Source organism: Athene noctua, chromosome 1 (assembly GCF_965140245.1).
Source record: "Athene noctua chromosome 1, bAthNoc1.hap1.1, whole genome shotgun sequence".
NCBI classification, from domain to species: domain Eukaryota; kingdom Metazoa; phylum Chordata; class Aves; order Strigiformes; family Strigidae; genus Athene; species Athene noctua.
The window spans coordinates 51,137,163-51,149,657 of record NC_134037.1 but is presented as its reverse complement, the minus strand read 5'-3'; the positions used below and the strand labels follow the sequence as shown (position 1 = coordinate 51,149,657).

General features: G+C 36.7%; 1 protein-coding gene across 1 annotated transcript in view; it reads left to right on the top strand.

The window, feature by feature from the left end:
• The window catches only part of ATG5 (autophagy related 5), an 84,607-nt gene extending 78,965 nt beyond the window's left edge, over nt 1-5,642 (top strand). Inside the window, exon 8 of the mRNA XM_074896108.1 lies at nt 2,849-5,642. Coding sequence (XP_074752209.1) covers nt 2,849-2,985 — 137 coding nt within the window. The 3' untranslated portion in view covers nt 2,986-5,642. The remainder of the gene's footprint in view (nt 1-2,848) is intronic.
• The last annotated feature ends 6,853 nt before the right edge of the window (nt 5,643-12,495 follow it).

Genomic DNA, 12,495 nt, shown 5'->3' with positions numbered 1-12,495 from the left:
TTAAGTCATTTAAATCTTACAACAGTAATTTAAATGGATGTTGTGTTTAGCAATCTGCACACTTCTATAGAGGCATTTTGTCAGTCTAAAAAGACTTCTTGTTATCATAGAATATGGGTTGTGGAAGAAGAGGACAGCACTTGGTGTGTCAAGATGCATCAATAAGCTCTTAAGACTATGAAAAGTAATGAAAGGAAAAATGTTTTGTAAATCTATTATATCTACATATCAGGTGGCTGAAGCTTTCCTGACAGCTAGCAAGTCATCCAGAACCCAGATCACAGTGGTAATGTTGGATAAAAATTAGATGTCTGTTGAGAAAAGAATAATATTTTCTAGGGGGGTTTTTTTGTGTATTTGCTGTTGACAACTTTTTGCTACACAAAGTGGAGGAGCCATCTATAGGAGAGAGGCTCTGAATGTGATTCAAAATGGGGAGGTTACTGAAAACAGGAAAGTTGAGGAAAGTTTGGCTAAATGCGACTTAAGTGAGAGTTTATGGTCTTTAGTAACAAAAGGAGGGAAGAATGCTGAAGTAAAAACAATGGATTTTGTGAAAGGCTGCTACAGTAAATACAGAATTGGTAGATAAGATCTCTTTAGTCAGGCCTCAAGGGGAAAAGGCATTAAGGAGAAGTGATGCTTTGTCAGAGATAATACTAAAGGACAAACAATGCTAATGCAGAGATTTAGACTTTAATTAAACTGTAAATTCTACATTGACCTCTGAGACTTTCTCAGTTTGCTGAGGAACAGAATAAAAGATCTGTATGAGAAAGGGACAAAGTTGGGTAGAGAGCAGGGAATGGGGACACCCAAATTAACTGCATTTCATTTTTAAGCAAGAGGCATTAAGTTAGTATGCACATGCACACACATCCAAAAATGTTCTGTCACACAGTGAAATAAAAGATAAAGTGTTTACTACTCAAAAGCCTTTCCTCCAATGGCAAGAAAATTATACTGAGGTTCTAAAGCTTTTAATCTATTTTTTGTGCAAGTTTTTGCTAAGAAGAGTCAGCTATATATAGGTGGCTAGCACAGTACTAATGCCAAAATAGCATTCTGCCATCTGTGTATGCAAATTAGTTGTTTCTGAAAATTAACTGTTATGAAATGTAAAAAAATGTCACCATCTCTGTGGCAAATTTATGGAATACCATAGATAGATTTGAATTTAAAAGTGTTAAATACATATATTTGGGAATTACTTGAAATTAAAAATATTTAGATGTTCCCTAACTTCTCAGTATAAAAACTTGGTTTCTAAGTCTTTTCTTTTGGAGTTTATACTCTTGACAGTCTGACTGGTAATGTTTCAGCCCAATAAATACCTGCTTTGGTTAGAAATACCAGAAGTTTATTTTTAAATTACATGCTGCATTCTTCTGATCTGTCTGCAATAAAACTAGAAACCAGCAATTGTTCATGCTTAATTTAGTGTAATGATGTCTATACTATGCCATTTAGAGAATCGGGCTTTATATATTTAATCAATAGTTTGTACAGAATATGATATTGTATGTAGGTAACATGTAAATAATGTATGATGTTTTATTTTAGGCAAACATAACTGTCTGCTTTTGCAGGAAGAATTGTTACTAGCATAAAGTCAACATCATGTTCAAGGATGGTTCTTCCTAGTCTAATTTAGCCTGTGTTGGCATAGATACCTGGGTATAATACAAACTTCCTCAGGCAGCTGTCAAATCATTTTGATTACCAAATAAATTAAGATTTTATCTATGCTATAAAATAGGAGTTATGCTACAACTGCGGTAGCTGACTGAAAGAGCTAGTAATGGTACCTTCACTTCTACATTCTGCTCTCTTCCATGCAACTCTTTGGCAGCGCAATGGTTTGTTCTGTAATATAGACAGCTGAGGGGGGTATAAAACGCTGATTAGAGAAGGCAGGGATATTTTGAAGCACTGAATGTGGATTTTACTGTGGTAGGTCCATGTGAGAATGCCAGAGTATAGTATAAAAACAGTAAAAGGTCACTGCCTACTTTTTTTTTCCCCCCTAACCATTATTTGAAGCATATTTCAGATGCTCTTCTCATCTCCAGTCTCTGAAATAAATTTTCATTTTTTGTTTTTTTTAGTTCATTTCATGACAGTTATGTCAGTTGCTTTAGCTGGTTCCCATCATTTGAATCAAAGGATCAAAGTACTTGCATCCTCCGGGACAAGTATAAATAAAAAGAATTGAAATATTCTTAGAAAATATTCTTGTCATACTGGGAATCATTTGCTAACTTAGCTTTTCCAAGAGATGAAACTAAGTGAGAAAAAGTTGGTGCCAACTCAGCCTTCTGAGCAAGTCTGAAATATTGCTAGAGACAAGTAAATTATTCTTAGCAAAACAAAATTACTTCAGGAACATTATATGTGTGACATATTACATGTAGTCCAGCTCTTCCAGGAGATTGCAGGATTAAGAATATAACTTTATTAATACATCTTAGGAATTTCAACATCTTAAGCATGATCTGTGTAAAATTCATATGGTTTATAGCCAGGCGAGATGGATGTGCCTTAACTGTGTTGACACCAAGCTGTGATCACTGTAGGGAAAAAACCCCTTGCAACTAATAAGAAGAGTAGCACTTTCTTTAAGTTCCATTTTAACCCAATGTTTTCTTGGAATTAATTTTAAGAGTTTCTGTTTTAGATGATAGAAATCTCAGCATCCTCCATACCAATATTTTCTGCTTTTTGTTCTGTTAAATGTTAAACTCTGTAACATCAGTTAAATCTACTGTAAATTAAGTATAAGTAAATGTTTAATGTTTCTGTGAACTTTGAACGGTATACTAGTGGTTTCTCTTTTTCTTTGAATTAGATGGAGAGCAGAAGACTCAAGTGATGATTCATGGAATTGAGCCAATGCTGGAAACACCCATACAGTGGCTAAGTGAACATATGAGCTATCCAGATAATTTTCTCCACATTAGTATCATTCCCCGACCTACTGATTGAAACTCAGCTATATTGGCATGAGAATCATTCTCAAGCTGGAATTGTAAGGGCATGTCAACTTCTTGCTTCTGTCAGTCTTGACAGAGGCAGCCTGACCAGGAAAAAAAAAAACCAACCCAACAACAACAACAACAACAAAAAAAAACACCAACAAAAAAACTGAAACAAGAAGTCCTCACTGCTGCAAGCCAAACAGGAAGAGAGATCCTATCATCAGATAAGGGCAATTGGGCTGATCTTATTTTGCATCACCACTGCTTTTCTTCACCACTGTAATTAAATCAGTTGCAATATGGAAGAATTTACAGTACCTCTGCAAGTCTCCTGTTTTCTTGTAAAATATAATGAAGCTGAAACCTTCAGCTGAAGAGCAAATGGAAATATGCCACTTGATTGTATTTCTGATTAACAAATAAACAGGTCTGTTTCCTAAAGAGGTAGTGTTTCAACTTTGAGAGTGGAAACATTGGTTTAATTTTCTAGAAAGTTAGACACTGAGAGTTTCAGTTACCAATAGCTTTTCGTAAAAGATCAAGTTACTGTAAACCCATCTTTCCTTAATGAGAAGTTCATGTTTACAGTATGTGTATTGGTATGCAAATGATCTTTTAACTTTGATAACAAGCAGTGAGAGATTTTAAAGTAAACTCATGAGCATGTTTTGTCATTTAAAAACATGCGCAACTTAATAATTTACAAATACTTTTGCTTTGTATGCTGTCACTGAATACTCCAATGTGTTTATTATTCAAACCAGTTTTCATAGACTAGCAAATACATAGGATAATTTGTCTCAGGATTTGTCATGGCATTTCTTTGTGCTCATCTAAATATTTTTTTTCTGTAAAAATATTTTATTAATTTAGTTTAAAAAGTTTTTAAAAAAAAAGTAAACGGATGTTGCAAATTATTGTATCCTGCTGTTTATTCCCATAGAGTAGAAAACAGTTAAATCATAGAATGATGAACAGATGTATTGCTTTTTAATAATTTTGAATTTTGGAAAGCTGAGGCTTTTCCAAGATAATACTTCCTTACATCTGAATTTAGTTTTCTACTGCAGTCCCTGAGCAATCAGTCTGAAATTTGGAAGCTTCTAATCTCATTGCACAGATTTTTCCTGAGTTTAGCAGATGTATTTTTAGGTTATTGGATCACTTTGCTTTCTAAATGTTTGTTACCATTGCAGCTGCTACTAGGACTCTACCATTTTTTTGCGTTACGCTGAATTCATCAAACTGTGTGCTATATTGCTTTGTCTGCTGTTTGTGGCACAAGACTATGTTTATACTAGACATATTATCAAATATGTCAAATATTATCAAATATAAAGAAAGCATGACATTGTCTTTCAAAAACAGTAGCGGAGTTTCTACTCAAAGTCTTGGCTTGCAAATGTCTTGTTAACTCTCAGTGCTGTTCCCATTCATATCCATGCTCCCTTTATGGTAGGATACTTACCTGTATCTGAAAAAGAAGAAAACAAAAATCAATCAAACAAACAAAAGCCTGTTTAACAAGCAAGAGAGAAAGGATCTCTTTGGGTGAGGATAGAATTGAAGCTTAAAAAAGCCCTAAGGACAGAAAAAGTCAGGAGACAAATTAGATAGTGTTTTAAATGTAAATGAGGAAATAGCATTAAGGAAATGGAAGGGAAAAGGTAATAGTGAAATAAACCTGTGCTGTATTCTGTGGATCATGAAGAAATTTTAAAACCAAACCATGCTGATCTGTGTTTATGCAGAATTGAAATATAATATTCTTATAGTAGGATGATTTGGTTGAGTTATTCTGATTTCCAGTTGTTTGGAATTTTTGTTACAGTATTGGATTGGCATTTATAAACTTTCTTAGGCAGACACATCTAAATATTCTGGAGAATTTCAGTCCAATGGATAAAGCAAATATTTTGTAGAGTTCATATTAAAAAAAGGTATTTTGTAGGGATAATTTTTTTCATTAATCAGGATAAGAGGCAGTACATTTAAACTGTGAAGATTGTGGTTCCTTTGTTTTAAGGTAAGCTGGAGTAAGTTACTGGCTATTTTAATATATTCAGCACCAGCATTTTAAGTATACAGCTCTCTTCTCATGGCCCATATTTGCTAGTAAATCCAACTTTTAAGGCCTAGCATGGAACAAAGAAATAGCCTGGCTTTAAAACATACTCTTTCCTCTTATTTTAACTATTTAAACTTTATTAAAAAATAAAACAAAGTTGGAGTCTGTCTTTATTTCCAACCAAATAAAGATGTTTGTCATGGAGTGACAAAAACATTTAGTTAATACTTAAGTAGGAATGTCTTAAAGAGCTGCTTGGGTGATGTATCTAAACAAAAGCACGTCATCACAAAAATTAAGTGATGTCTTTGCTTTACCTGATTTAAATCACATTTTTGTAGTTTCTTTTACTTGGTTTGTGAATAACAATAGCAACAGAAGGTGTGTTGTGCCTTAAGAAAAATATTTTTCTTCACTTTGAAATGCTGTAACTTCTGGAAAAAGGAGATTTGGTCTAGACTGGTCAGAATCTAACATAGTGCTCCCTGAATTAATTTCCATAATAAGGAAAGGTGCTAAGTACATGCATACTTCTCTATGTTTAGAATTTAAGTCTATCTCATGAGCAAGTTAAATTACAGTTTAAAAAAAAGCAAAATACAGATATTGTTGCTGTCTTCACTGTATTTCGTGTTGTTTGATGATGACTACCTCAATTTTTAAATGTTCAGTGAAGAAAGGGTGAATTTTCCAATTACTTCTTTGATACCACTGGCTGTCACTCAGCAGACAAGGTGATGACTTTTCATTAAGTGCTAGAAATCGGTTATTTTAGTTTTAATTTCCATTCATTCTTTTTGGGAAAAAAAAAAGTATTGGTAAAAAGTTGGATGACATTGCCACTACTGGGGAGAACGTGAGTTTGACATCTGAAAGCCTGGTAGCCCTGAAAAATGAGGAATGGGAGATAACGTTGAACTGAATAGAGTAGGCTCAGGGCCTAAGGAGAAGGATTTCTGTTGGGAAATGAGTAGAGCTTGTACAACAGTGTTATGCTGCTAAAACACCTGTAATTCTGGGTTGCCATCAGGTACAGAAAATTCAGAAAAAAGCGGGGAATTGTTTGCCTGCAAGGGCAGTGGTTCTCACACGGAATACTGAGGGGGGAAGAGTCCGAATGCTCCTGCAGAAAGAAGAGATTTGGGCTGGTATAGGGACTGCACTGCCTTAGTGACAGAAATGCAAATACTGCTGGGTCTTTGTGTTGGTGTGATTGGGAGATCTTGCAGGAATATGAAGAAATATTAAATCTTAAGGACAGATCAGGCACCAGGAACATGCAGTATGAACTAGCCATTAATAAACTTATGGAAAGGAAAACTACTGAGATACTTCAAACCCACTTACTTCTGGACTAAGGGTTTTGGGAGCTGTGGAGCAAGCCAATGTAAAGGTTAAGCTGTAAAAAGGAGAACTGATTATTACTGGGATCAGTGACTGGAAAAATTCTTTCAGTTCTGTGTTCCTGCGTGTTTTGCTCTTACAGCCAGATACCCATCAGCTGATGAAGACTCTTGATCATCACTTCCAGTATTATTTATATCCTGCATAATAATTATGGCCTTTTTTTTCCTTAATTTCCTTATATGGTGAATGATGTCTGAGTGACAACTCCTTGTTTATGGCACTGATGATAGCTGATGTTTTTTCAGTTTTGATATTTAGGAAAATCTGCATCTTGGCTGTACAAATGTGTTAGCACACTGTTAGAAGACTTCTAGGCCTAAAACGTGCCTATTCACTTTAGAGAATGTTTTAAGCAAATCTTACAGCCTGTCAGTGATACTTTACCAAATCAAGGGACTGGACCAGAAAAGGATAGATTAATCCCTTTCATAGGTACTTTCCAAATTGACATTTTTGCACGTAATCATTTTAAACTCTCTAAAGAACCTAGATGTTAGTTTGCTTGTAAATTTAGCAGTAGCTTACAGAATGTATTTATTCCTATGCTGCCATATGTAGATGTTAAAACTGATTACATACTAGTAGAAGTCTAATATTGATGATTATCAGATTATGCTAGAACAAGAACCACGTTAGTGACTGTGAGAGATCCCATGGGTGTCATTGCTCTGGTGCTGCAAATGGATGAAATGTGGAGATGGGGTGGATCTCTGTCAAGTACTACCACTTTTTCCAACTTCAGCCTTTCAGCAAAACTGTCTTTACTGAAAAAACACTGTTATTTTCTTGACATGGCAAAAGTGTATTTCATGGGAAAATATCCCCCCCCCCCCAATATTTTTGATTCAAAATTTGTGGCTGTATCAGAATAATAAGGCTTTTTGGAAAGTGACTTTACCCATTGATTATAGCAGTTCGTGTTTATTTGGACAGGAAAGAGATTCCTGAAGTGATTTTTTTTTTTTTTTTTTTCTTTCCTTAGAATGAGAAAAAGTATGCACAGAGGTTCTTAGAATATCATATCACATATAGAACGGATTTCTGAATTAAAGCAGTTAGGTGTCTATTTTGCATTAAAACTTCTGGTTTTGAGACAGGGATGGTGACATTTCAAAATGTCACACTAAACCTGAGTAATATCTCTTGAGAGAAGTTAAAGATACAAAGTTTCAAATGCTCAGAAGTAGATTTCAGATATTTGGACTCTCAAGTTATACTATCAAATTAGCTCATGAAACAAGAGTTTAAAATGAGAGATGTTTTCTTTCCTTCCCCTGCCTTTCATGTCTCTATGATTCAAGTAATTAAGTTCTTTTAACTGTGAAATGAAACAGCAGTTTCTCTAAACAATAGATTAAAGAACACAAAGAATGCAAAACTTCTTTCAAATACAGCTATGCAAACAGGTACATGAAGAGGAGTTTTGTGTAGTTCAGGTTTTATATTAATAAATTAACTACAATTATATGAAGTTGAAAGGTATGGTCTTCCATGTGGCTTTATTAGTATTTATATGGATAAAAACAGGGTAGAAAGAGAGGCAAACACCGTGTTAGGGTTGGAGGTTGAAGGAGCTTGACTTTTACAGCACTTGAAACTGCCAAAATATGTCAGATTTTAAAATAGCACTTTCCACTGAAGATGTTTAAAGTCTTAATCCATGCATCATTTCATTAATATAGGTCAACAGATACAATAAAATGGATATGTTGTGGGAACAAATGTGTGCTCTAGTTAACTAATACACATTATATTCTTAGCGTTAACAATAATTGTGAGTGTTGTACAGTGGAAAAGGTAAAGCCAATTATGTGATATAGTTTGCATCTGCCAGAATTTGAAGAATCGCTTGCTAGACTTTGTCAAATGCGTTTTACAAGTTCACATGCATGTCCTAAAAGCAACTAGAATTTAGGTCCTCTTTCAGAGAAGACGGGGCTGTGGTGGAGGAAAAAAAAAATCGATAATGTTGTTCATGAAACCTCTTCCTTCAGTGGGTGCCCTACAGTGAAAGGCACATTAAGAGAGTGCACATGTGGAAGCTGGTGATGTCTTATTTCATACGAATATGTAAATAATTTCTCCTTGCATATATTGAGATTTTGTTGCTTAGGGTCAGTAGTGTCCTAACTGCCATAAAAAAGACAATCTGTAATCCTTTCAGCTAGACAGAGGCACTGACGAGTACTTTCATCACTACAGAATTAAAGATCAAAATGGAAACTATCTGGCTGAAACTTGGACCTTACATGCTCTTCGAGCTATAATTAAAATAATATGCACTTCAGAGGTTTGATTTTCATCAGTCATATGTGTACACACTCTCACTGGATTTTTTTTCCACAGTTTAAAATTAGCAAAATAATCTGGTCTTCCTTCATTTTAAAGTTTATCCGAGTCTGTACAAGGCAAATGGGAGGCAGAGATCAGGGTGGGAGTGGCCCTCAAGCCCCAAAATGCTAGCATGACCCAGGAAGTTATACAGCTTGTTCACTATTTCCACTGCGACAGTTTTATCATATGAGTTATGTCCCTTGTTTGCAAATCTTAATTTGCAGCTTCTCTGTTTTTAGCTAATCCTTGACCTCAGCTGACATGGGATGCGTTGAACCTACCCCTTGCTCTCCAGTGCCTGTCTCTCCCTTGCAGGTTTGCTGTCAGTCACTGTACAGTGCATGTGATTAAAACCCTCATCTCTGGAGCACTCCATGACCCTTCTTGCACAGCTTCTCCTTCGACGTCTGAGGCATGAGTTCGTTTCTGCTGCCTGTTACCACAAACTAGGTAGCCCTGTAGGAGAACAGTGAGAGAAGGGTGCGGAGGAGGGGAGAGGGAAACAAGAATTAAAACACAGCAAAGGTGGGGCTCGAGAGAAAAGTACTTCGTGGGGAGTGAAATGACAGAGCTGGATTCTTGATCTCACCCAGGTTTCTTGTTCACTCATCATCTTACAGCTCCCACCATGTGCTTTCCTTTCCGTTCTTTCCATGAACGTGGTGGTGTACTGGCTTTCACCTGTGAAATGTCTGGCACCTCTGGTGTCACCGTCTGCCGTAGCTGCCTTCTCCTTGGAGCGAGCAGTGTGCTTGAGAGGGTGTTTCACTTTGTTGTTTTAGCACATTGCCTAAGACAGCATTTATTTACAAAAACTGTTACAGAGTTTCTTCGTCTGCAGCAGATCCCAGGCCTGGGCCTTCTTCAACTGCAAGGAATTGGGAGGTCCTGCACAAAATAGTGACATGGTTTGCACTGGCACTTCTTGTTCCTGTTTTAATATATTGTGGAAAACCAAGTCATCGGCATTGCTTTTTTATTCAGGGAACAAATGATGGAGTCACTCAAGGACCTTTGTGTTATGAAAATTACTGTTTCATGGTTCTGAAGTTTTACTTTATACTGTTATGAATGTTTCATACAGAACAGCAGAATACATTTTCCACGTGTGTAATAAATACCAAGCTCAGTTTTGGTCACAAGGCTTTTCTGTTTCATTTTCCAGTCAGAAAAAGATTCCATTATATTGGGTTTAGTTTAGAAAAATATGTCAATATTCATAATTGGGTTGTATAGGCAGTAGAAAGAGGATGTGTCAATTTTAATCATCAGCATTTCAGCACTTTACATCTTGACACCTTGCAATAGGAAGACACACAAGGACTTCTACCTTTCTGATGAGGCATGTTTTTGCTGAATCACCCAGGCAGTTTCTCTGCCAATCTGGGGGATCTGCTCCCTTATGGAAACAGTCCCCTTTTGTTTTATTGATTATAAATTTATACTTGACAGCTGTTGAGGAATCACTGGAACAATAGCCATAATAGCAATTAAAAAAAAAAAAAAATCAGCTTGATTTATTGCTCAAACATCCTTCACTAAGAAATCATGTCAGTTTTTAGTGAAATTAGTGATGTCCTATTTCTGGTTGTGCATTCAATTATTTCGGTGGTAAGAGGGCACAATCTTAATGGGTCAGCTTACAATTTCTTTGAAATATATTGTATGTCTCTAACACGCCAATACGAGGAACTATTTGGTCTTTATTTTATCTCTTACTGAGACCTGAATGTGTTCAAGGGTTCTGCTGCAATTGACAGTTGTATCCCATCTAGCCCCCATAAATCATGTTGAGTTCAATGTCTTTTTGGGGCACGGGGGGAAATATTTCAGTTCTCTGAAGCTTACGTTCTTGCACTCTTCCCTCCCTCCTCCCCCAGACTCTAGTCTAGATGCCACAGTTTTCCTTAATCCAGCCCTTTCTTTTTTTGTTGCATGCTTTGAACAACGAAGCAGGTGAACTATAGCTACTGGGCATAACAATTAATTCTCTGCATGTCATTTCAGGAGGGTCTGAAATAGAGGTCTTTCAAGTTTTTGAGCCACACCTCTAACAGATTTGGTCTGGGATAACCATGCAAGCTTCCAGCAAGATAACAAAGTATAAATTAAATTCTCTTTAAAAGTTGGCACTCAAGCAGATGGACGTATCCGCAAAGGCTAATACTTACCTTTGTTCACACTTGTTTTACTGTCTCTGTGTAATGAGCTTTCTGTATACTTTCAAAAAGCAAATCTAATCCTGATCGTGTGACGGTGTATGGAAGAGGCCTATTGCACAACTCCCCTCCTCCTGCCCACACCCAGCTCAGTTCTTGCTTGTGTCACTGCAGGCAATTAACAGTGCTTCAAAACCACATGCGGCTCCTATTCCAAAATGCCATTTGATGGTATCAGGAGACTTGGGAGTTCAAGAAAAAAATATGTTTATTTTTTAAATGGAGTTTGTTCTTCATCATTAGAAGATGCTGAAATAATCAAAGGCATTGAGTGTGCAGCATCTGCAAGTAGATCTTTGCTGCGAGGTATTATCTGGATGGGATAAAAACACATCCTTCGTCTTTAATATAATATATGCTTGGAATGAACTGTAACATATTTAGGTGTTCTACTTTGATCCCAATGTGTTGTGAGGTGCTTCACTGAAATGAATCCGGATACCATCGATAAAGGAGAAGATCCTTAACATCTTAACGTATGGGCATGTGCTGCTGTTGCCCCATAATAAACAAGGGTGTGAGCTTTTCAGAGTTGCCCTGAGATAGGGAACTTTTACCTTCTGTTGTCCCAGGGTAAACAGGTTGCTCGTGTCTCTGAGAGCAGCAGGCTGCTTTCTCTGGCGTTGGCTGGGGAGAGAGAATGTGAGGATGAATAATTACTGTGGATTTGCCAGAGGCTCTGTAACCACACATGCATCTTGACCGATAGTAATGAATCTGAGTGTTCATCTTTACCTGCGGGATTTCTTCTGAGTGATTTTGTCATTTATATCAAAGGGGGTTTTCAGGGATTTGAAGTAACCTTAGAACAGGGATCATTTTGTTGACTAGCATTGGTGCTAATTATTTGAAGCAAATCAGTGGCTGGGTTTTTTATTTAATTTCACTGTGCAATGAGATATGATTAAGTGTGAATAGTGTGGTTGGAAATGTCTTGAGAATTATTTCTTTTGCAATGGCAAATAGGATCACAGGAACAAGAGAATGCTGCTGTTTGTGCTGTCTTTCTGCTGCGTGTTTTGGTGGGTCACTGTTTTTCTGCAGCACTGAAGTATCCCTCTTCCATTCAGATTGTGTAGTAAGGGTGTTGTACTGGTTAAAAAATCTCCTTCCCCAAAATGAGGGCTGACCTAAACTTGAGTTTGTGTCACTAATACAGTCTCCGAGCACAACCACATTGTTGTTTGCTCAGCATTTGCAGCTTTATCTGGATTCATTGCCTTGCAGAGATAAAGCGTGCTATTTAGTCTAAAAAAATCCTGCCTCAATAAACGAACATCTTAAATCTTTTTAAAACTAGAGGCAGAAGCCAAGAGCTTGGAAGAACAAGCAGCAACTCCCATGATGTACCAGAGAGAGAGGAGCTCAAATCCAGCACTTTCCATCACTTTACAAACTTCTCGATGCTGCAGGAGAGAAAGGTTTCTCAATGAGTTGTTCAGTGTCCAGATAGGGAAGATAGCTAGGGATCTTGCTGCTGATGGTGTTA